The sequence below is a fragment of the Taudactylus pleione genome, unplaced genomic scaffold, assembly GCF_031769625.1.
Source record: "Taudactylus pleione unplaced genomic scaffold, aTauple2 ptg000061l, whole genome shotgun sequence".
Classification (NCBI taxonomy): Eukaryota; Metazoa; Chordata; class Amphibia; order Anura; family Myobatrachidae; genus Taudactylus; species Taudactylus pleione.
In genome coordinates, this window is record NW_028284463.1 from 13383237 (window position 1) to 13409300 (window position 26064).

At 45.9% G+C, this 26064-nt stretch overlaps 1 protein-coding gene across 1 annotated transcript in view; it reads left to right on the forward strand.

Annotated features, from left to right (window-relative positions):
• Nucleotides 1-25807, forward strand: part of NHERF2 (NHERF family PDZ scaffold protein 2) — a 100642-nt gene extending 74835 nt beyond the window's left edge. Inside the window, exons 3-7 of the mRNA XM_088464761.1 lie at nt 5303-5482; nt 13488-13644; nt 14520-14563; nt 19116-19181; nt 21499-25807. Of these exons, the coding sequence (XP_088320887.1) occupies nt 5303-5482; nt 13488-13644; nt 14520-14563; nt 19116-19181; nt 21499-21657 (606 nt within the window). The 3' untranslated portion in view covers nt 21658-25807. The remainder of the gene's footprint in view (nt 1-5302; nt 5483-13487; nt 13645-14519; nt 14564-19115; nt 19182-21498) is intronic.
• Nucleotides 25808-26064: the final 257 nt, after the last annotated feature.

A 26064-nucleotide genomic window follows, 5' to 3' on the forward strand; every position in this document is an offset into this window, starting at 1 on the left:
CAATTGCTGATGTATGGGGGCCTTTAGTTAACGGGAATTATTCTGAATATAGAGCATCTTCGTGACATGCGTTTTCTGTAGCATGGGATGCCTGTATTCTGAGAGGAAAGAGAAAGTGAAAGAGGGCGTGCCTGTGACTTAGCGAGGCATGGAAATGGTGAGAGTGATGCAGGAACCTGTCATTTGGAGGCCAGAATTCTTGCACAGCTCAAACTAGAATCCAAGATGCAAAGATGATCATTTGACATGCAAATCCGTGTTTGATTGGCTGACAGAACCCTGGCCAGTTACAGCCCCGGTCACACCATAGAGTGAGGTTGTTATGTTTGAATACACCTTGTTTCTGAGTTATTTTATTGCAGGGTGCAATGTGCACTTATGACCGCATAGCAACAAATCAGGCTATAACCGTTGTTATTACCCTGGCACAGTTTAGGAAATGTAAACTAACATCTGATTGGTTGCCAGTGGTAACCGTGCGTTTGCATCAAATGCATCAAGTTATTAATTAAGCTGCTTTTATTTTAGCATTATTTTGTATATTTTGTTTTCAAGAAATCTATGTTCAAATATTTGTTACTCCTTATGTATTAAAAAAACCCAAACTAAAACAGACACCTTCCGAGCATGAACACACATTATAATACACAATGGCCCTCATTCAGAGCCGCTCGCTATTTGCGGTCGTTCGTTCTAAAACAAGGGGTGGCTATTCAAATGAACCGTTCGCTAATTGCGGTCTGTTCACGCCTCTAAGTCTGAACGAGCGAGCAAAACTTGCGGTTGTAATTTTGAAAAATACGCCCCCTGGCCGCTCGCATCCTACGTCATGTCCGCTATTTATTAGATTAATCGAGTACATCGACCAGCGTATGAACTGCTCGCTATTCTTGTGGTTGGTTTTTGCTACCACAATCTTGCGAGAAGTTCTGGCTATAAAATAACCCAGTGACGTGGTCAATGACGCTGCTGTTTTAATTATGCACACCCATAAAACGCCCGTTTTGACCTTTAAGCACGCCTGCGATCGGATCTCCACTCCCCGTTTTCAAGCACCTTCCCCTGTTACCACCCACATACGCCTCATTCTGTCACTCAAAATAGCAGGCACTCGCTATCTAGCGAACAAACAATTTTCCGCCGCACAGACTGGTTCGCGCATGCGTATTACAATCCGTACGCATGCGCAGTTGTGCAAACATCGCTCGGAGCGAACGAGCAGCCGCTAACGAGCGGCTCTGAATCAGGCCCAATATACTGTACTTTTAAAGGTGCATACACACAACGATTTTTTGAACGATTATCGTTACGATATCGTTCAATCGTTGAAAAAATTATTCACTTTCTGAGTGAAAACTATGAACAATTATCGTTCATGCATGTTCACGTTTGTAGTTTGTAGTTCAGTTAGACTGGCCACCTCAACCATTTTCATTAAGTTAATATGCAAATATCGTTTGTAGTTCAAAAAAATCATTCATTACATTTAGTAAATGAACTATTGTAGTAAACGATTTTTGTTCATTTTTCCCTTGAAAAAATGAACGAAAATCTTTTACAGCTTTAATATTACAATGTACTTTTGTGGACTGGATACAGAGGTGGCAGCCTGTATTTAAATAACCATATATTTAGTACTTAGGGCCTGATTCAGACCCAGTCGCAAGCGCTTAGCGCTTGCAACCGGGTCGATGTTTGCCCACTGGGCATGCGCACGATGGAGCCGGCTCCATCGTGCGCATGCGCGAGACACGGCTAGCAACTGATGCTCCGTTGCTCCTGGTCTCGCACCAAACGGGGCGAGCTGTCGATGGTGATTGACAGCTCGCCCCGTTTGGTAGGCAGGCAGGGGGAGTGGCTGGCCAAACAGAGGCGTTATCGAAGGAAGGCCTGCCGTTTGTGGGCGGCCCCACTGACATCACCAGTGATGTCAGTGGGAGTGTCTCGGCTCTGTTAGAGCCGAAATCTCTCTGGGGCTTGCGGGCACGAGACCCTACCACAAGGGTCTCATCGCAAGCCCGATGGTCGCGATGGTCTTGACCATCATTCTGGCCGCTTGCTATACCTGTGGGTGGTCACCCACAGCTATGCGAGCGGCTAGGAGGCCGCACAAAAAAAACAATAAAAAAACGTCCGTCTCTGAATCAGGGCCTTAGTGTGTAATTGTAAAGTGCAACAGTATCAACTAGCGGTATATAATTATTTTTTAATTAATAATAAAGTACCTTATTTGTCATTTTTACATGTCATGTAACGGAACAATTATCTAATTTTTACTTTGTCAATTAAATCCTTATTTTCAGGGAGATTCCTATATTTTAAAAGATTTGTCTTGCTCAATTTTACAATTCAAATGCACTTTTTTCCAATCTATAGGCCCCCATACACGGCACGATTTTTTACACGATATGGCCGTTTTCGATGGATCGTAAACACCAATCGTATAAAAAGTGGTGTTTTCATACACGATTACGATGCCGATGCGCGTTCCTGGCTTGCGTATCGTCATCGTAGATCAAATGGTTTTGCAGAAAGATTTAGACCGATCGTGTACGATGTGACACACATCGGTCGCACTTTTGCCGATGTACGATGTCCGTGGCTACTCCCCTACTCCATTGGAGGGACGGATGCATTGTGTGGTTATTTGCTATCGTTTAAGATACATCTAATCGTATGGTCGTTTGTACAATCGTTCCTTTTCTTTACACAAATCGTACAGAATGTGAAGGGAAGATTTTTTCAAGGGAAATCGTATGCGAGATCGGATCTTATAGAAATCGCACCGTGTATGGGGGCCTTTAGATGTATATTTACTATAATGTGCGGGTTTTTAGAAGTGAGATGTTGCCCATAGCAACCAATCAGATTCTAGCTATTATCTTCTAGAAGGTGCTAGATAAATGATAAGTAGAATCTGATTGGTTGCTATGGGCAACATCTCCACTTCTAAAAACCTGCACTTTAGTAATTATACCCCCCATTCCCTAGCCTCTGCCAGCTGATATTTTTGAATTTACAAATGTATTTATTTTTTTACATTTTTTAAATTGAATTTATCAATTAAATAAATGAAGTGAACAAGACCTGATAGGTGTTGCAATGTCCAAAGTCCACTGGGAGAGTATCGCAGGCGATCGGCTCGGTGGTAAAGTGCCCCAATCATCATTATCTTAAAGTACGTGATATATTAAGATCTGTGGATCTACTCTGTATTTGCTGATGATATTGTGTACTCTGACAAACCAGTTTGCTCTTTGCCATTTCATACCAGCTATTCTCCAGCTGTAAAGATATTTGACCTGGGTTGGTCTCTGCTATAATTAAATTGAACCTTGACATAGTAAACCGTTGTAGACCTAAAACGAAACATAAACGGCATAAGCGGAATACAGACAGATATGTAACTGGGTTATTTTAGACTGGAAGCCATTTTGTCCTCATTGGTACTGTTGAGGTACCAAGTCGGATCACCACAGAGGCCTTGTGCTGTGGTTCTTGATCGAACCCTCTAACCTAATTGTTTGTAATCTGCAACGTGCATGGGTCCAAAAATTCCAAAGGTCTGATGGGGATCTATGGGACGTTGACTGGGATGGGAAATCCGTATGGTATATGATTGCATCTCACCGAGTACACCGTCACCACCTGACCAGATTAATGGTGCTCCAGTGGATGTGAGTTTCAAAGCTAATGGGACCGAAAGAGAGAGGATATGATATGGCATATGCCATGCTCCAGTCAGATGTCATATTCCCTTCACACTAAGGCCCGTATTCAATTAGACACGAAAAGTCAGAATCCGCGGAAAAGTATCGCGGATGATGTCATTTCGCCAGGCGGAAACTTTACTCCATATTCAATTGCAAAGATTTTTCGCGTACGCGGAAAATCAATGCAATGTAATGGGCGGAAAAGATTCGCCTTTGAAAGTAGGCGGAGAAAAAGTGCTGAATTGATGATTTGGGGTGCAAAGGTGAGGTAACCACTCAGCACTTTTGGGACAACCCCCCAAAGGATAACTGCATCAAAAATCCCTTTTAAAAAAAATGAGAAACACCCCAAAAAAAGACTTAGAAAATGGGGGTGAAAAAGTACAAAGTTGGGGTACAAATATAAAAAGTAGCGAAATAGACTTTGGGGGGGTCTGCAAGGATGGGTAAGGTGTTTTTTTAATTGCAGGTGCATGTAACAGGTGGGTTTTTCACTTTAGATACTTTCAAATATGCTAGCCCCCATTTCGAAGTACCCCAAATTTGACAGGACTACTTATTTTAACCAACAAAATACTGCTTTATGCCATTCTTCACCACTTGTGCAAAGGCGCTAATTAGAAGCTACTGAAACAACTTAAGTACCCCAAACAGCTTTAATACTCCTATTCGGGGATATCTACATTGATCCGCAATGTTATTGCACCTTTTTGGGGGGGTTTCAGGCTGATTTCCCCATTTCTGACAGCACTTTCCGCCTGTCCCGACATCGCGGCTTGCCGTTTTCACGTCCTTTGCAATTGAATAAGGCGAATAGCGAGGGCACGCCCAATAAGTTTCCGCGGCCAAAACACGCGATGACGGCGGAGACAAGATTCCGCCGTCGGTGGCGAAATTATCGCAGCTACTTTAATACGGACCTAAATCTGACTCAGTCCTAGAGTACCCCCCCCTCCCTGCCATGCCTAAATCTGACTCAGTCCTGCCATGCCCCAACCAGGTGTTATTGTCCCTTTACACTAGATCAGACTCCGTCCTTTAGTTCTCCCCTCCCCCCTGACAAACACATAATTGTGGGAGGCTGCTTTAATGCAAAGGAGGGAGATCCTAATGGGTGGGGGAGATGTGGAACAACCCCCACTTAATTAATACATGGCAGTGGACTAACTAAACATATCTTTATCAGCCATTATTATTAATGTAAGTGAAGGATATACACCGCTCATACCGTTCTGGAATTAATGCCATGGATTTATATGGGAACAAAAAAAAACGAGTTAGGAGCTGATTGGTTGGTACTTTATCTCTGCCCAATGCTTAGTACAGAGACCCCTGTGTGTCCATCTGTGGCTTATTGCCGTGTCTTTCAATACCCTGCCAATTGTCCCAAAAAGGAAATCTCGATGACTTACAGAAATGTCTTCACTTATATGTCCGTTATCTTTAGTTCTTATGTACTAATGTATTCTTCAGTCTCACTGGCGGCTCGTTCATATAAAAACACATGTATGCTAGCTTCCGCTGCCTTTGTGGGGAAATGACGCAGACTGCCTAATAAACCTCAAACCATCTCACTCTATGTCTTACAGGATATAAATGGGCAGGTCAAGGACAGGTGTCCCCGTCTGTGTTACTTAAAGAAAGGACCTAATGGTTACGGGTTCAACCTTCACAGTGAGAAATCCCGGCCTGGCCAATTCATCCGCTCAGTGGATCCAGGTTCCCCGGCAGCCAAAGCAGGTCTGAGACCGCAGGACCGCCTGGTGGAGGTAAGGAGACTGAATCTCTTGCGTTGTGTTGCCGACATCTCTGAGTGGGTGTTTTATCTGACGTGCAAACCCGTCGTGTAATCTGTGCATCTGTTCTACTTTATGTCCTTTTACCGTATATAGGACTTAACTTGGTTACACGGAAGCAATAGATTTCTGAGCTGGGATGGTTATTAAATATGCAAATCAATAATTGGTAGGTTAGTCATAATTATATATATAATATACACTTGTACATATTTACATACAATATGGTCTAATGTGTCCTAGTTTAGCTATAAATTGCAGTGTAACAGTAAAGACGCCCGTTCTTCACGCGCTACATGCAAAAGCAGACGGTATTTTCCCTGTATGCAAAATCAAACACCACTTGCAATATGGTTTTACAGGGGCAAATGTGCACCCTGTATAAAGCATTTCTCATAAAGACGCCCTATCTGTATTAGATTGATAGATAAAGCTATAGGTTTCAATATATATGTATATATGATACATACATATATATGTATATATATATATATATATAAGCAGCCTAATTTATTATTATTATCACTATTGCTTATTTACAGTATATAGAGGGCCTGATTCATAGATTTACGTAAATCTATGAAATTTTGGCCAGAAAGTGAAGAGAGCTGCCTAACCCTAAAACACCGGTGGTGCCTAAACCTAACCCCTCCCTGCCCGGAGCCTAACCCTAACCTCCCCCCTCCCGCAGCCTAACGCTAACTCTCCCCGGGGCGCCTAAACTTAAGTCTCCCCCCCCCCCCTGCGGCTGATACTTACTTTCCCTGGGGTCCTTATGATCAGGATGCAATCTGCCAGGATCCCGATGTCGGCATCCCCGGTCGTGTCTGGATTTTGTCGCCGTTGTGGTCTCGGCGATCGGGTTTCTGATGCCGGGGCTCCGGCAGATGGCATCCCGCTTGTCGGGATCCTAACTGCATCCCCCTGCGGCTTTTGCATATTTTATCACAGCCATGCACGCAGCGTTGGTGCCACTAACGTGAGTTTATGAATGAGGCCCGGAGTCAGGAAAGGTGGCAGCTGGTACACCCATATATAAATAAAAAATAGGAATTGCAAACTGATGTAGAAAATTCCAGCAGAGACTACGCGATACATCCCCTATAACGCCGGTATGCAGGAGCACGTACCTGCCAGGACAGCTCTTCCTATGTAGAGCTGTCCCGGCGAAGATCTGACTTCCAGGCTTATGACCCGGGAATCCTATAGCACATGCGCCTGTCAGTTGGCACACGCTCAGTTGTCGGAGGGGGGAGTGGAGAGGGATCAGAAGTATCTTTGTGCTGAAAGGTGCCTATAGGCTTCTATAGGCACCGCCACCTATAGATGCCATTGCCTATGGTGCAGAAGCTCCCTAAAGGTGCTTGCAGCGTAACGGCACATCGCAGCCCCTTAGAATTCTGCGGGGACTGCTGTGCCAGCGGATATCTCCTGTGGACTATGTTAATGCATATAGGGAACCATATGGATTGCAGTAAAGCTCTGAAATCATCAGTTTTCTGAGGTATTACTGCATTTTTGTGATTGATACATCCGATCCCCAATGTTCCACATACCAAGACATACAGTATATTTATATAGTCAGTGATGCAAATTGATAGTGTAAAGGTGCGTACACACGGAACGTTTTTTTGGACAACTGAACGATAAAGATGTCGTTATCGTTCAAAAAATCATTCAGTTTCAGGGCCAAAACGATGAACGGCAACTACCAATGCGCGCTCCCATTTGTAGTTGGTAGTTACCGTTCATCGCCCGAACCTCCTGTCCAGCCTGACGATATAGTCAGGTTGAACATGTTCGGGGATGAGGGAGGAAGCCCGGCACTGAACGACATAGTTATTGATTTTGTTCCGTGTTTGTGCTCAGTGTTGTTAACAACACTGAGCACACCCCAGCCAGGGACACACGGGACGATTTTCCTTCATGGAGCAAATCATACCGTGTGTACGCACCTTAATGGAGCATACACACAGTCAGATATGTCAGATGAACGATTGAACGATTTTAGACTGTATTAAAATGAATGGAATCGTCCAAATCTGACTGCAAAAACATCAGATGTCAGATATCGTTATCTGACCATCGGGAACGCGCATCGTTCATCGTTGCAGAGACACATGTCAGATTTTCTTTCAGATATGAACGATTTTTAATGTCGTTATTGTTCAAACCTGAAGGAAAATATGACCGCGTGTATGCACCATTACGATTGATAGAATATAATTTATATATATATATATACACACAATTTCCTTCCATTTAAAAAAAATAAAAATTAACGCAACCAAAACCTAAAATATTAACCTATCGCTTTAAGATTTGAATCTGCCACAAGCCTGCCTGTCACAGACGTCTGTAGCCGCTATGTGTTTCATTGTCACATTATGACACCAGTGTGATGGGCTGTACAATTCTTTGGCACTTAATAAATTAATCAGTCCCATATTCTGCAACCTTGCACAATGGGGTAATTGAATAACACAATAGACGTCACCGGGCATTTCAGTGTGTTTTTACTAATAACTCTGTGCGCATAAAGCTGTTATTAGAGAGTGAAATTGGCACCACGCGCCGTGTTGACGTGGGCAAGTACAGGTGCTAATTTGGACAGGTGGTTATCCCGATACATATGTGCCATAGGTCATTTGATCTGTATCCACGTTGCCTGAGTCTGCTGAACCTTCGTTGCCCTCTGCCCGGCAGATCTGTCATCTCCTCCCTTTGTGCACCTGGCAAGACCTGCACTGCAATTCGTGGGCCATACTGTATAATTAATGGGGGCAGCGCAGCCATGCGAGTGGTAGGGGGTGCTGTGCCAGCTGGGGGCGGGGGGTCCCGTTTCTTTCTTTCTGCTTTTTTCTCTACCAGTGACAAACCAGCTGGGGGATTTGGGAACCTGATCCCTACCCAGCACCACACAGACATTCTGTACTAGAGTCTCGCATGCATATTTTATACTGCATTGTAGGAGAGGGAGAGGATTCCCAGGGGAGGTGTGCACAGAAGCAACCCATTGATTATAATAAACAAGTACTTGGAGAGAGGAGCCTGTATACATTTCCTGATCTTTGTAGAATGCGGCCATTTGTGCCTCTTTCACGACATAGAATTATGGGACAACATGAGGACACAGTGGTAAGCCATGCTGCCTCACAGTGCAGGGGTTATCAGTTTAATTCCTAGCCAAGGCCGTATCCTTGGGGAGTTTGTATGTTCTCCATGTTTTTGTGAGTTACCACCTGGTGCTCCAGTATTCCTGCACGCTCCAAAAACGATTAGAACAATTGGCTGTTGATCCATAGTACCCTAGTACAGGGGTAGTCCAGCTACTGTCGAACTACATATCCCAGAATGGCCTGCTGTTAGGACATGCTCTAACTGCATGTTGCCTACCCAAGTGGGCGTCTGTGTGTACTTTTGTGTTAGGGAATTTAGATTGTAAGCTTCAATGGGGGCTTCGACTGACTAATTAATTGGTGGCGCTAATATATATATAAATAACAACAATAGTAAAATACATATATTCGCTTACGCTATAGGGGATTATAACCCAATGCTGGACAGATCAGAGGTTATATATATATATAGATATATATATATATATATAGATATATATATTTTGTGACAAGAATCGCATAGACCGGGTAAAATCCATCAGTAGTTTTATTGCTCACCACGGGCAGGTACACAGGATATGGCAGTTTCACAGGAAAGATATTATACAGTCTTCCAAACAGCAATATTTTCTTCAGTGGACTAGAAGGTCCAGGAACCCGAACACTAGTCACCCATGGGCCTATAAGCTGGGCAACTATCTCACCATCAGGCTCAGTTTCCCCAGTGTCTCTGCAGTCCTTAAACCAGCCTCACACAGGTGTCTGTAATCTGATTGAGGCAACACCTGATCTGGACATTACACATTCCTAATGCCTTTGCTCTGCCAAACCTGGGAGATCTGGATATTCCACATTCACCTCATGTGGAATTATGCTGACCCTGTCCAAATATATATATATATATATATATAATTATATGTATATGCACAAACAAGGCCTGTAAACATTAATATGCAGCAAGCATGTGATGTAATTCATAATTATATGAATTTTCTTGGCAGCCCTGGTAACCCTACTGCTGGGCGGTGTTGGGGTTAAAAATATCCTCAATCTCCCTGAAGTCACCTGATCCAGCTGTTTTTTCAGTTAAATAAGCCAGCAGAATTGTTTTTCCTATTTGCCCCCACTAGATGCTACATCCTGCTTGATTGTATGAGGAAAAAGTGGATGGATATGGAATATATTACTACACAGCTTATGGAATGAAGAGGAAATATAGTGTTTAACCACTATAGAAAAATAGGGTTAATTTAAGAAAATAGGGTTAATTTAACCCTTTGCAGGAACCGAACTTCAATTTTCTGCTGTTACAAGTGGACTGTGCATTACTTGCATCGTTCACTGATGAACATTGCAGAACAGGATGTGCCAAAGGTACACTGTGACACTGATAAATACATATGTGTGATCCTTTCCATGGCCTGTCAGAGCTCCAGCTATTTTCCTATATGTATCTTTGCATGTCAGGCTCTGAATGGCTCCCTGCAGCTGAATCCTGCACAGGACAAAACATTCCGCCCTAGATATTACAGCCATGTCCCCACTTGTAGAATCCCAAATACATTTGAATTTTTTTTTTTTTTTTTATCCTTTGGGTAGATTTACTAAAGCTACTAAAAACAGACAAGTGGTACTGTTGCCTATCAGATTTTGTCTATCATTTTCTAGACTGCAAAAGAGAAATGATAGCTAATATCTGATTGGTTGGTATGGGTAATACCACCACCTGTCTTTAGTTTTAGCAAATCTACTCCCTGAAGTTTTAAAGAAACACATGGCCAGATCTGAGTACTGCTTATGGAAACTCCAAGATGAGTCATTGGTGTCAGATTTGCAGTGGAACAGGTTGCACTGTACATGTGTACATGCTCTACCTGTGATACAGGAGGGTAACTAGACCTAGGGCGGCCCCACAGCAAAATTTTCACGGGCCCCCTAGGTCCCTGGTCCCCCTAGTATTTGTCAATGAGGAGAGCCGGAGGCGGAGCCCACCGGGAGGGCAGATGTGCCTGCCCACGCTGAAGGAAGACATGACCACTGCTGGCCTGGCACCGTAGGTGCAGGGGGAGAGCTGGGCCCCGGAGGCAGTCCGGGCACCATAGCAGCCGCACCCCCTGCACCTACGGTAGTTACGCCAGTGGTGTGATATCAGGGGACTTTGACAATGAGTAATATATATACATACAGACACGGGCTTCGGAACGATTTTATGTTGGGCGGGGCAACATAAAATTGTCCCAGCGTCAGCCCACTCCCCCACAGACCCGTCTCTTCCTCTTACCTGGACGCGGACGGTCAGGGGCTGTGCTTCGTAGCAATAGGCTGCACAGCCCCTGCACCGCACGGACGAGGAGGTGTTTTAACTTAGCCACTTTATAGACATGTTTTTGAAGTGGAAATCCGTTCTACACATGTGCAGAAGTGATCTCCTCTGACTCCCCGCACTCTCCTGTGGGCCTGGCAAAATCGGCAGTTAAGTGGTTAAGCCCGCACATTACACCTCCTCCTCCGTGCGGTGCAGGGGCCGTGCAGTCTGTTGCTATAAAGCACAGCCCCTGACCATCCGCGGCCACCATGCCTCTCAAATGTTTTTTTTAGGGGGTGAGCCGCCCCCTTGCCCGCACCCACCCCCTTCCCTGTTGAGACTTCAAGGGGTATATTTAATGAAGTGCAGGTATATAGAAGTGGAGGTGTTGCCCATAGCAACCAATCAAATGCTACTTGTCATTTATCTAGCACTTTTTAGAAGATAATAGCTAGAATTTGATTGGTTGCTATGGGCATCACCCCCAATTCTAAAAACCTGCACTTGAAAAAATATAATAGTGTAATTCACATGTGTCCTGGATTGAAGGGATGATATGGCAAGCCTATCTCTATCTATCTATATATATATTATATTCTTGGGAAGCATCCGAAGGTGGGGAATAGAGAAAAGTGCCTGAGTGAGATCCAGAGAGGGGGTGGGTGGGCTACAGAACAGAGGGATAACAATGAGGGGTAAGGGGGGAAGAGAGACTGGGGGTAGGAGAGCTGTGTGTCCCATAGCAAACAAAGTCATTACTTCTGCAAGGAGAAAGTAGGAAGCGGTTGCTAGGGAACGGGGGAAAGAGGTCCTGGTGTTTGTTTTCATTGCCACAGCTGAGGGCGGAGTTCAGGGAGCGGAGAAAAGAGACCATTTAAATTAAAATGTAAAAAAAAAATAGTCTCTGTAACCCTTGCAATGCCAACAGTTACCCTGCAATACACACATAAACTGCTAATCCCACAATGCATTGTTTTGTGTGGTCTAGACAGAAAGTTTCTGCATGTTTACTTTTTATACAGTAGAATGTACAGTCCTGTGTTTTATAGTGTACTACTGTAATACACAGGAATCAGCAGCCATGTCATTTCCAATGACCAGGAAGACTGTCCATTCATATGGCGTAATGTGCCCTCCAGCTAGGGGAATACCCTCCTGTCCCCACATATAATCTCCACAATAGACTTATGCCACTTGTTGCCTGGTGTCCCACCACGGACCAGCGTATTAGTCCCACTGCGCAGGTTGGGTGCTCAGGAATTGTTGCTACTTATTTACATATTGGTCCCCCTGCTGCTGCCTCAAATAAAGCAAAGCGCATTAAATGTGAGGACCGATAGGCTGGCAGGTCATGTCGTGAACTTTAGTCATTGCGAGAACGTGCAACACACACCGGCATATTGTGTTATGTCCCTGTGCGCTTCCCTGCTTAACATGCACAAGGCCTGTGTAAGGGGCGGACAGTTTGCAGTGTATTATCCAGTTTGGCAGTATAAAAAAAAATGTACAAAAAAGAATGAAATGAAAGGCCCCAAGGGAGCTGTTAGCAGAGTTGTGTTCCCCAGGCAGTGCATTCAGTGAGGCAAATGCTGAGTAACCACTTAGGCATTTTCTATGGAGCGACCATTTAGAGTTGTGTCCCCTGGGCGTCCACTGACATTCTTGTGTCCCCTGGGTGTCCACTTAGAGTTCTGTCCCCTGGGCGGCCACTTACAGAGTTGTGTCCCCTCTGCGTCCTTTTACAGAGTTGTGTCCCCTGGGCGTCCACTTACAGAGTTGTGTCCCCTGGGCGTCCACTTACAGAGTTGTGTCCTCTCTGCGTCCTTTTACAGAGTTGTGTTCCCCAGGCAGTGCATTCAGAGAGGCAAATGCTGAGTAACCACTTACAGACATTTTCTATGAAGCGACCATTTAGAGTTGTGTCCCCTGGGCGTCCACTTACAGAGTTGTGTCCCCTGGGCGTCCACTTACAGAGTTGTGTCCCCTGGGCGTCCACTTACAGAGTTGTGTCCCCTGGGCGTCCACTTACAGAGTTGTGTCCCCTGGGCGGCCACTTACAAAGTTGTGTCCCCTGGGCGGCCACTTACAAAGTTGTGTCCCCTGGGCGTCCTTTTACAGAGTTGTGTCCCCTGGGCGGCCACTTACAAAGTTGTGTCCCCTCTGCATCCTTTTATAGAGTTGTGTCCCCTGGGCATCTACCTACAGGCTTATGTCCCCTGGGCATCTACTTACAGGCTTGTGTCCCCTGGGCGACCATTTACAGGCTTGTGTTCCATCGGCGTCCACTTACAGGCTTGTGTACCCTGGCGAACAAATTACAGAGGCGTGTCCCTTGGGCGTCCTTTTGTTGTGTTTCCTAGGCAGCAATTTACAGACTTGTGTCTCCTTGTTCAGGGCTGTATCTCCCCCGACTGACATACAGATCTTTGACTCCACTGGATGGCATCTACAAAGTTTTTCCTCTGTGTCATTTCCAGAGTTCTGTTCCTTCTCTTGCTTCCTCACATTAATTTGTGCCCTGCTCCTTGTATAACCGCCATCTTTCTCTTTTCAGGTCAATAAGCAGAATGTTGAAAACATGAAGCATTCTGAGGTGGTGGCCATCATAAAATCCAAGGAGAATGAGACCTCGTTACTGGTAGTTGACCCAGAAACAGATGAATACTTCAAGAAGCTGGAGGTCACCCCTGGTGAGGTGCACGTAAAAGAAGGTATCTCCCCATTGGCTGTGATATCACCTCTATTATGCTAAAATGGCGTTAGCAATTAGACACGTTTAATGGCAAATTGTAGTCGACTCCAACCTAAAAACGTCTCCATTAATTCTATCCTCGGATTTATTTTAACCTACACTCCCCTTGTTATTATAATTTATAGACTGAAGTGCAAACGGGATGTAGTCTGGAACCCGACGGTCTAAATGCCGACCGCCGGCTCCCAGACTGCTTTATCCCGACTAGGGACAAATGACAGGCGTCTAAATTTAGACGCCTGTAATTTGCCCGATGACGGGAGACCAGCACCCGGCTTCCCGATCGAGCGGATGCCGGGAACCGCAGCGGACATCCGGGGGGGAGGGTTTTAGGTTTAGGGCTCCCGGGGGGGGACTTAAGGTTAGGCACCCTCCCGGGAGGTTAGGGTTAGGCTAGGGGGCGGGAGGGTTAGGCACCCCCGGGGGGAGGTTAGGGTTAGGCACTTAGAGGGGGGTTAGGGTTAGGCACAGGGAGGGGAGGTTAGAGTTAGGCACCCCTAAGGAGGGTTAGGGGGTTAGGTTAGGTTAGTAAATACTCACCTTTAGGACGATCGGGATTTCCTACGTTGTCGGGCAGCCGCTGTTGGGAATGCGGCCGGCGGTAATACATATCACACCCGTGCAAACCAGTCACCAGTTACAGCAGTGACCTCTGCCTGCCACAAAGCAGCATTGCGCCCGATTGAATAAAGCGTTGTTTGGTTCATAACTTTTATATGAAGTCTTTCGCCTGATTTTGACCAACAGTGAGATTCCTGTATGAGTATAATGAAAGCCCCTCATGAGATCTGTATGGCCGGTCTCCATTCTAACACTACAATCTTTTTGTTTTAGGTTCAGTCTCCCAGTCGCTGACCAATGGAATGACTAAAACACGGGTCAGTATGCATAACAACAGGCAATATAGATACAGTGCAGTAGGCAGAAGAGAGCAAATATAGCTCATTACCAGTAACTAGCATGAATGACATCACTGCTAAAAACGTTATTACAAACGCAAAGCCAAAATGGAACCGATTGGCCGCTGATGATCATTGCACATTTTGCACCGAAATGAGGGCCTGATTCAGAGCTGCTCGTTCGCTCCAAGCGATGTTCGCACAACTGCGCATGCGTATGGGTTGTAATACGTATGCGCGAAACAGTCATTGCGGTCGGAAATTGTGTGCTCGCAAAATTGCGAGTGCCTGCTAATTTGAGTGACAGAGTGAGGCGTTTGTGGGTGGTAACAGGGGAAGGTGCTTGAAAACGGGGAGTGAAGATCCGAACGCAGGCATGCCAAACGGTCAAAATGGGCGTTTTAAGGGTGTGCATAATTAACAAAGCAGCGTCATCGACCACGTCACTTGGTTGTTTCTTAGCCTGAACTGTTCGCATGATTGCGGTAGGAAAATCCAACCACAAGCACTGCGAGCAGTTCATACGCCTTTCGATGTACTCGATTAATCAAATAAATAGCGGATGACGTAGGATGCGAGCGGCCAGGGGGCGTTTTAAAAAAAATAGCGAGCGCATGTTTCGTTCGCTCGTTCAGACATAGAGGCGTCAACAGACCGCAAAGCGCTCAATTTAAATATCCGGCCCCTTTTTCTGAACGGCTCTGAATCAGGCCCTGAGTCCTACCCAGTGATCCGCTAGGTCACAGGTTCTCAAACTCGGTCCTCAGGACCCCAAACGGTGCATGTTTTCCAAGTCTCCTCACAGAAAAAATATATATTATGGCTGATGGGTGTATACTCTGCCTACTGAGCTTCACAGTTACCACTTCCAGTTCTACTTCTTAGTTTTAGCCATTAACTAAGCTATGATTAGGCTTACCATACTTTCCCTTTAAACGGGGACACCCATGAATTACACAGGTTCTGTGGCTCATTAAAACCAGGGGAAATCCAGGCTTGAAGTCAGCCAGCTGCAGAACCTGTGTAATTCATGTGTCCCGATTTAAAGGTATAGTTAGGTAAGTCTAGCTATGATACAACTCTGTCAGTGCATTTGAATAAGAGTAAAGCTGCATACACACACAATGATTTTTTTGAACGATTATCGTTAAATGATATCGTTTAACGATAATCGTTTGAAAAAACCGTTCACTTTCTGAGTCGAACGATTATCATTCATGCGTGTTCACGTATGTAGTTCAGTCAGACTTGTCAACTCAACGATTTTCATTAAGGGAATATGCAAAAATCATTTGTAGTTCAAAAAAATCGTTCATTACACTTTAAAAAATCTGACAGATAATCGTTCATAAAATCATTCATAAAATCGTTGGTAACAAAATCGTTGTGTGTGTATGCAGCTTTAGGTATTTATTTTTATTATTTATTAACAGTTTCTTATATAGCGCAGCATATTGCGTTGCGCTTTACAATTGTAAGCATTAATAGAACAAAACTGGGTAATAACAGACAGATATATAGGTAGGAAGGCCCTGCTCGTAAGCTTACAATCTATAGTTATAAACGTCTCTGCTTCACTAATGTTAGTTATTTCATGGGTCAGTAACACACAGGTATATACACTGTGCACACTTAAAACAGATAACAGCTAAAAATCAGTATGACAGTACCTCAGATGTAAGAGACTGATACAGAAAATGCATTCTTGACAAAGTAAACTGCACATAACAGGCCTGATCAGTAAAACATCACAACAGAAATGGCTAAATGCCAAGTCCATCGCTTATAGTGCCTGCAGTTATACGGCATAAGGTCATATGCTAACTCATACCTCTTTTCCACCAAAAACCCAGGTCCGACCTGGGTTTTCAGACATGGGGCCTGATTCAGAGCCGTTCGCTATTTGCGGTCGTTCGTTCAAAAACAAGGGGTGGCTATTCAAATGATCCGTTCGCAAATTGCAGTCTGTTCACACCTCTAAGTCTGAACGAGCGAGCAAAACATACGCTCGTTTATTTGATAAACACACCCCCTGGCCGCTCGCACCATACGTCACGTCCGCTATTTATTAGATTAATCGAGTACATCGTACAGCGTATGAACTGCTCGCTATTCTTGTGGTTGGTGTTTTCAACCGCTATTTTGCGAGCAGTTCTGAGTTAAAAAAAACCCAGTGACGTGGTCAATGACGCTGCTGTATTAATTATGCACTCCCTTAAAACGCCCGTTTTGACCTTTAAGCACGCCTGCGTTCGAATTCCACTCCCCCGTTTTCAAGCACCTTCCCCTGTTACCACCCACATACGCCTCATTCTGTCACTCAAAAAAGCAGGCACTCGCTATATAGCGTACAAACGATTTTCGGCCGCACTGACTGGTTCGCGCATGCGTACTAAAAACCGTACGCATGCGCAGATGTGCGAACATCGCTCGGAACGAGCGTACTGCCGCTAGCGAGCGGCTCTGAATGAGGGCCATGGTTCCAACCAAGGTCAGACACTGTTTACACAGCACCATCGATCTGGGTTATTCTCAGGTCTGCCCTGCTAAACTTGTGAGGTAATACAGAGTGGGAGGTGACTGCTCCACAACCACCAATCAGCTAATTTTAGGCATGATCCAGGTAGGATAACCCGGGTTGCGCCGTTTACACTGAACCATTACCCAGGTCCGACCCTGGTAGCTACCTGGGTTGGATTGCTGGGTCACTTGACCCGGGTTATTTCTCAGGGACCCTTTTACACTGAGCTGCGACCCGGGTAGACCAAGCAAAAACCCAGGTTTTTGCTCTGGTGTAAAAGGGGCATCAGTGGTTCTCAAACTCGGTCCTCAGGACCCCACACAGTTCATGTTTTGCAGGTGCACAGGTGTAGTCATCACTCACTGACACATTTTAAAAGATCCACAGGTGGAGCTAATTATATAACTTGTGATTCTGCAAGGAGACCTGGAAAACATGCACTGTTTGGGGTCCTGAGGACCAAGTTTGAGAACCTGTGTGTTAACTGATCTATACAAAATCTCTCTTGATTTTAGATAACAATTTATTCCAGTGTTTTCTAAAACCTCACGACCCCCTCACAGTCCAGTTACCTCAGTCAGTTTGCTTTACCCACTTGTACTAAAGCAGGGATAGCCCCAATTTCGGGACATGGGTCAGTCATTCAGTATAATATGGTCATTACATGTCTGTTACTATAAACCAATCATATTATCTTTGGGCGGAGCAAATAAAACATTGATCAAAAGTCTCAGGATTTCTGTCTGGAAGCAGGCGGGATAAATACTGACCCATAATAATACATTCTCACCTGTGCATGAATAAAGAAATCCAGAAAACATGACCTGTTGGGGGTACTTGAGGATTGGAGTGGAGAACCACTGGATTAGGTGATATGTCACCTTCTATTGTGTTGGTCATGTCCGTCCACATCTTGGCAGCTCCTCGAGCATTACCGATAGAGAAGGGATGGCGATAATATGACAATTAGGAGGAGGCTTAAAGAAGAATTGGGAGTATATTTACTGAAGTGCAGGTTTTTAGAAGCAGAGATATCGTCCTTAGCAACCAATCAGATTCTACTTATCATTTATCTAGCACCTTCTAGTAGATATAGTTGCAGGATGTTATCCCTCCCACAACGTACTTGTGGGTGCACTAATTGCAGCAGCATTAGAAGCCCTGTCGTGCTTTATAGCAATCTGCAAATACAAGTGCAACTTCTAACTAGCCCCCTTGCCCTTTGGAGGCTGATCTGCGACAAGGCTTTAAACCTCTATCATTAAAAATGCTCTGAGCTCCCCATCCAGACGGGTTGTTCATGGGCCTGATTCAGAGCCACTCGTAAGCGGCAGCTCGTTCGCTCCGAGCGGTTTGCCCAACTGCGCATGCGTACGGATCGTTATACGCATGCGCGAACCAGTCAGTGCGGCCGAAATTCATGTGCTCGCAAAATAGCGAATGCCTGATAATTTCAGTGACAGGAGGAGGCGTATGTGGGTGGTAACAGGGGAAGGTGCTTGAAAACGGGGAGTGGAGATCAGATCGCAGGCGTGCTTAAAGGTCAAAACGGGCGTTTTATGGGTGTGCATATTTAAAACAGCAGCGTCATTGACCACGTCACTGGGTTTTTTTTAAGCCAGAACTGCTCGCAAAATTGTGGTAGCAAAAACCAACCACAAGAATAGCGCTCATACCCTGTTCGATGTACTCGATTAATCTAATAAATAGCGGACATGACGTAGGATGCGAGCGGCCAGGGGGCGTAGTTTCCCAAAAAACGACCGCAAGTTTTGTTTGCTCATTCAGACCTAGAGACGTGAACACACTGCAAACAGCGAACGGTTCATTTGAATAGCCACCCCTATTTTCAGGACGAGCGAGCGCTAATTGCGTCCGGCTCTGAATCAGGCCCCATGTCTGGTATTGCTCTGACAGGAGAGTGAATAATGTATGTACAAGGTCCTGGCTGGTCACTGTTCCAGCCCAGCGACCTGTAGCACACTCACAATGCACCTCTGTGTTTTGCAGATCAATGGAGGCTCATCCACGTCTTCGTCGCACAGCGATCTGCAAAGTCCTGATAAAGACTCACAGGTAACAGTCCCTAAGTCCGGCCTAGGACATAATGATCACACCATGTAGTGTCAGTGACTGGGCAGGATATAGATGGCAAGTCTGGAAAACGGACATTGGGTTTCACTAGCCAGCTGGAAAGTGGTTGTAAACAATATTCCTTTCTCCGTTCATGGGCCTGTTTCAGAGATGGTTGTTATTGCGGCCGCAGATGCTCTCTCTATAGCGGTCGCGGGAATATTCAAATGCTAATCTCAGCCTTCACTTTGCTGCTGGATGGTACGATGGAGCGCACGAGCGGTGAGACGTTTCATCTGCATTTGCGATGGAGATTGTAAACGCGCCACCATCGACATTTGCGGTAACTAAACATGGCCTCTGAGGCATTGGATTTGCGATTGGGAACACAGCAGGGTTACCAGACACACCCGTAACACGCCCATGAAACGGCCCCTTTTTGCGATCACGTTAGGCCAGCTCCCAGTCTCCACCCTGAAACACCCAGGGACAGCAAACCCCTTCTGAAGTGGTTTCCATGCCGTAGGGCAGCACACACATTGGTTCTTGCATGCAAATGAAAGGTTCTCTAGACTTTTCGAGCATGAGCAAAACATCGCTCAACTGCATAAATATCGTCACTCCGCCCATCTCTGCATCAGGACCACTGTAATCAACTCAAACATGCTTTTTAAAAGGAGATTGATGCACAGAATGGCTTCGCTACAGTGGCGTAACTAGGGTATTTGGAGCCCAGGGCAAATTTGAAAACGGAGCCCCCCCCCCCTCCTAACATAACGATATGTGTGCGCACCGAAAAAAAATGGGCGTGGTCACTTAAAAATGGGGCGTGTCAACATGACACACCCCTTTATTTTCACGCTGAACATTCCTATCCATATGCACCTTAACCCCAGTAGTACCCCTTATACAGTACCCCCAGTATGCAGTTGTGGTCCCTCTTATGCAGGCCCATAGTAGTGCCCCTTATACAGTATCCCCAGTAGTGGTCCCCCTTATACAGCCCCCAATTAGTTCCCCTTACTCAGTACCCCCAGTAGTGGCCCCCCAAATGCAGTGCCCCACGTAGTGTTCCCCCTTATGCAGTGCCCCCAGTAGCAGTCCCCACAATGCAGTGCGCCCAGTAGCAGTATCCCCTTATGCAGTGCCCTTTATATGGTGCCCCCAGTAGTAGTCCCCCCCCCTATGCAGTGCCCTTGATATAGTGACCCAGCAGTAGTCCCCCCCCCCCCATGCAGTTTTCCCAGTAGTGGTCCCCTTATGCAGGCACCCTGTAGTGATCCCCCCTATCCAGTGCCCCCTGTAGTGGCCCTTCCTATTATTGCCCCCAGTAGTGGTCCCCCGAGTGCAGTGCCTCTAGTAGGTCCCTTTTATAATGCCCCAAGTAGTAGTCCCCAGTAGAGTAGGTCCTCCCAATGGTGCCCCCAGTAGTAGCCACCCCTCCTCCAGTAGAGGTCCCCCCAGTAGTAGCTACCCCTCCCCCAGTAGAGGTCCCCCCAGTAGTAGCCACCCCTCCCCCAGTAGAGGTCCCCCCAGTAGTAGCCACCCCCCTCCCCCGTTGTGCAGATAGGTTAATAAAAAAAAAAATATATCTATCTATAAAAATATACTTACCTGAATCTCTGCTCCTGGTCGCGATGCCGCTCCCGCCCGGGCGGGCGCGGTCAGCATTATGGGACAGACGTCATGACGTCAGTCCCATTACCCACTGCAGGAGCCGGACGGAAGTCCAGCTCTTGCAGTGGGTGCTGCAGCAGTCAATGAGAGTCTATCTGACTCTCATTGGCTGCTGTTTAACACACGCATCGCCGCCAGTGCTGGCGGCGATGCGTGTGTTATGCACAGCCTGAGCCCGCCTCCTGGCGCTATTGGGCATGCGCTCAGGGGGAGGGAACGGGCTCAGGCGTGCAGCACAGGACCGGCGCTGGAAGCCTAGCGCCGGTCCTGTGTAAATGTGTAGCGCTGACCGCACTCACTGCGGTCAGCGCTACACTGGCTAACTAGGGCGGGCCGGTACCGCCCCCCCGCGCCGCCGGTCCAACGGCGCACAGGGTACGAACCCCTCACCGCCCTGCCCTAGTTACGCCACTGCTTAGCTACCATAGATGCGAAGAGGATGTCCAAGCTGGGGCCTGTCTAAGCTACAGCAGTGGAACCTCCCACTTAGAGAGATTTCGCCATGTCAGCCCCCGATCTGTAAAATCAGAACTTGTAGAACAGATAATTGTCTTAATGCAGGTTCATGCTGAAGGCAGTTTTTTTTTTTTAAGTAACCTGTTGGCTTTCTTTAATGCTTTTTCTCCTCCATCTTTGCAAACAGGGAGGTGACCTGAGCCGGTCGGATCCATTCGAAGAGAGCGGTCTGCGCCTCAGCCCCACAGCGGCCGAGGCAAAGGAGAAAGCGCGTGCTAAGCGAGCCAATAAGCGCGCTCCGCAGATGGATTGGAGCAAGAAACACGAAATTTTCAGCAACTTCTGATCTTGCCTCCCAGGACACAAACCGTTGGGGCGAGAGCGGTAACAGGACTTAAACCCGTCTCCCACCAACTAAACGCTGCGCATTACCTGGAACGCTGGAGAAGGGGGGGGGGGGGGTGGGGAAGATTAAAACCAACTAATGAGAGAATGTCACCAAATTATTCGTTTAACCATTTCAGTCGTGGCATTTAAAGTTGACTTTGTCTCTTCAGTGCCAGGACCACCGGCCATGTACTACCGGAGGGCTTAACTAGGACCGATCCGGACTTTGCTAAAACGAGAAACTATTTTATTTTATTTTTGCTAATGCCCCGGATCATTTGGAAATAGTCCACCGGCAGCAGATTGTGGGCATTATTGTCAGGATGGGTCGACTCGTGGGTGTGCCCGATCCTTGGGAGAAGAGGCTAACGTAAGACTGGAGTGTTCTTGGAGACAAGATGCCGCCATTTGTATAGAAAACGTTGGCTTCTGCAACAGAAAGAGCAATGTACGGAGGGATTTAAGATCAGAATACCATTGCAATTCATCATTGCAATAACAGCGGGGTCTCCCACCAGTATTGTACTCCTCCTATTCTGTTTATAAGGCCACTTCCTCATCCTGTCCTGCGGGTTCCACCAAGGATTAGGAAGTACGCTTTCCGCAGCCTGTGACCTGCTAGCCAAGCACTCGGGAGGCAATTACCATAAACTAATACGGCCTTTCTGCAACCTCAGAAGACAGAGTGCCCTCTTATATGTGGTAGCCCTCAATTTTGGGGATCTTACTGTGTAACCTGACGAGCTAAGTACATGTAGATCGCTAACTAGCTAAGCATTCCAGGGGATCTTAAACCTCAACTTGATGAAGTGATTGCACAATCTCCTCCTGACAGTTGTGTTTAATATCCTGCAGGAGGATATGTTCAGCGCTGGTTTGGTTAACACTTGCACTGCTGTACATTCACCTTGCAGTGGAAAGGGAGAGTAATACTTAAGCCAGAATTCAGGGCGATCAGTCTTAGAATCCAGTTGCTGTTGACAGCAGTTTAAAGTTGCTGTGTTTACTGAAAGTCTCCCCTGGTGCCTTCTCTCTAGTCATCCTGCGCATTTACAGTGAAGGGAGGACGGAAGAGTTCGGGCCTCCTGTGGAATAGGCAAAGTATCCAACGTCAGACTGTCCCGGGGGATCGCACATTCCTCACTGCAGCCCAAAACCGCTGGCTCACGCTACCCGGCTGAGGTACAGATGGTTTGAGTTAAAGGAGAAAAATAAATTCAGACTAAAGTCATTTAACAATCGGCCCGGAGCCCAGGTATAAATGCCCCTGTGTTCAGTTCAGCCTCCTTTGCCTTTCCGAGACCCCACATTAGAGTCGATCACTATTGGGGGGGGGGGGGGGCACAGCTGGATACAGGGAGCTCACATGAACCCTTTAGGTGCTGGGAAACAGAAGCAGATACTCAGAAAGCGGAATAATGCAAATATAGAGAACCTCAAACCGTACTTTCACTGCTGGGTCTGGGGCAGTAGGTGATTAGGCGAAGGTGTCAGCGGCAGGGTTGTACGCCAATAGCGGGGAGACATATCTGCAGAGGACGCAGCTACAATACATGGACGTTTGCATTCTCCCTGATTAATATAGTCTAGATTAACACCAATTTATGTTAATATCGATTACTTTCAAAAATAATTAACAAAGGCCCATGGTGACATGATCTCCAATGTGAGCTGGAAAGTTTCCCTTTAAAAAAAAAAAAAGAAACACAGAACAGAGCCTGGCACAAGAATGCTATTTTTTTAATCATTGGGATTAGGTAGTTGCTCGCCAAATTAAATATCTCTCTTGCAATAATCTTCGAGAAAACAAGCTAAACAAAAAACCAAGACAGTTAGACTGTACATTTCTGTAACCAATGGTGCCCCCTGCTGGTCATCATGAAAATTTGTTTATCCAGTATCTGCGATTTCTCTAACTTGCTGGATTATTCAGCAGTTCTTGCACATGATCCATAAGGGCCGATCATGCAAGTCCAGAATGTTGTCTATCCCTACTCTGATGGTCACAAGGGGCGACTGCTACACAACAGGAACCAGGGAGTTGGAAGAAAACATATGCTTGACGTTTTCTGATGATAATTCCGGAGCTACCAATCCGTTGCCTGACCACTGAAAAATTATATATATATATATATATATATATCCATCTAATTGTAAACGTTTTAATAACCCTGAACCAGGACTACCAGATTAGCCGTGTCTGTCTAGACCAGCGTTTCCCAACTCCAGTCCTCAGGGAGCCCTAAATGTATGTTTTACAGATCTCCTCAATATTACAAGTGAAATAATTAGAACCAGTGACAGCATCGGGGTCAGTGACACTCGGTGCGGTAAATAGCCTCCCAAAAAAGGGGGAGTACGCGCGTCCAAAAAAGAAGCATGGCCTGTGAAGGGGGGCATGGCTTCATGGGGAGGCCGGTCTTCTTCAATCTGGGGGTGTGGCTTCGCTGGAGATGCTAGGCTGCCCCCAGATACTGTATCTGCAATGCTGGCTCCTTCCTAGTGACAGGATCCAGGTCCTGCATGATAATGTCACTGGGGAGGATTGGCATTTTGGTGTCACCCCTTGGAAGGGTGACACCTGAATGCGGTCCGCACCCCCCTTATGACGCCTCTGATTAGAACCACTTGTGGATCTTTTAAAATGTGTCAGCCAGTAATGAATACATCTGTGCACCAACTAGGATATCTGGTAAACGGGTTGGGTACAAGATGCCGACGGTCAGAATCCCGATGCTGGCATCCTGACAGGGTTAGGATACTGATAGTTGTGCACTGTTAGGGATCCCTGAGGTCTAGAGTTGGAAACCACTGGTCTAGACCAGTGGTTCTCAACCCTCAAGTTTTCCCATCAGGTCCTTTTTTGAGGATGTTTGTCTGTGAAAGCCGGTGGGATACTTACTGTCCCAGCAAAATAGATTTACTCACCTGTGCATGATTAAAGAAATCCACAAACCACGACCTGTTGGTGGTACTTGAGGACTGGAGTTGAGAACCCTTGGTCTAGTCGCCTGTGAATTACTCCTATTACATGACTGCATTGCAGGTCTGCAGATATAGCTGTGAAGCATGCATGTAGCCTAATTGCTATAAAGCAATGCAGCATTTGTATCTGGGCTCCAGTAATCTGTACCCTTTACATCAAGACCCTTTTTGCATAATCATTTAACCCTGCTTTCAGGTAAAAGCCCACAATAACATGAATGTACACGTTGACCTGAAAGTGTATTCCTGTACTGCAAAGGTAATAAAGAAATGAAGTTTCTATGGTAACAAAAGATTTTGGAAGGTGAAGTGTTACTCTGAATAGGTCAGCTGACCAGGCTCAGCCATTCTATTGGCTTACACCAGAGGTAGGAAGCCTCCAGCTATTGCATTGGAAGACTTGCAGGGCCTGCTGGAACTTATGGTTCATCGAGAACTGGAGAGCCGGAGGCGGGCTATACCCTTAATCCCTCTGATGTAACATTGGGTCCTCAAAATTAAATTGCAGGACTTTGGTAAGCCCTGGGCCTTTCAATGTAAATGTGTTGAATATGTAGCATGTGGACTAAGTTGAGGCAATGGAATATTAGGCAAATGAATTGACACATGAAGGAAGTTGCTGCCGGAGCAGGCTTACAGAAAGCTAGGTATAGTTCATGATTTTATTTTTAACAAATGAACAGATTTTTTTTTTTATAAAAAAAATAAATAAAATAATAAAAAATATGAGCAGAGAATTCTTTCAAAAGTAATAAAAACTGACCACTGGGGCTGGACTATGCCTGACATGACCTCACTGAAGACAACACTCTATGCTCTGCTGCGCTGTTCCATAAGTATAACAAGACATTGAGGGAGCCGCTGACGGCATACACCCTGAACACTGCCCTCTGGTGGTAGGATTAGAGGTCAGGGGAATGATGGACACTTGGATGAGAGGGCAGAACACAGACCTGTGACTGCACATGGCCATTAAGCTGCCTATATGTAGCTCTGTTTGGAATCATATTTTTGTACTTTTAAACCTGTAGGTATATAAGGCACATATCTGATAACATTAATCTATAACACACAAAAGGTATACATGTAAACTACTATGTGCATAATAAAGGCTTTCCCAAGTATGTGTTGGTCATTCATTTGTGCACTTCTGCAATTATACAGTATAATTACAGAGACCTTTATAATAGGGAGGAGGTGATGTGTCTATTTTATAGAGAGAAGGGGGGGAGGGAGAGAGAGAGTCTTTATTATAGAGATGGATCTTTACCTCACTGCGAGAGGTCTTTACTACAGTGGGGAGGGTCTATACAACAGTGAAAGGCACTGTACTACAGGAAGAGAGTGTCTTTACTGTAGAGAGAGAGGGGTACTACAGGAA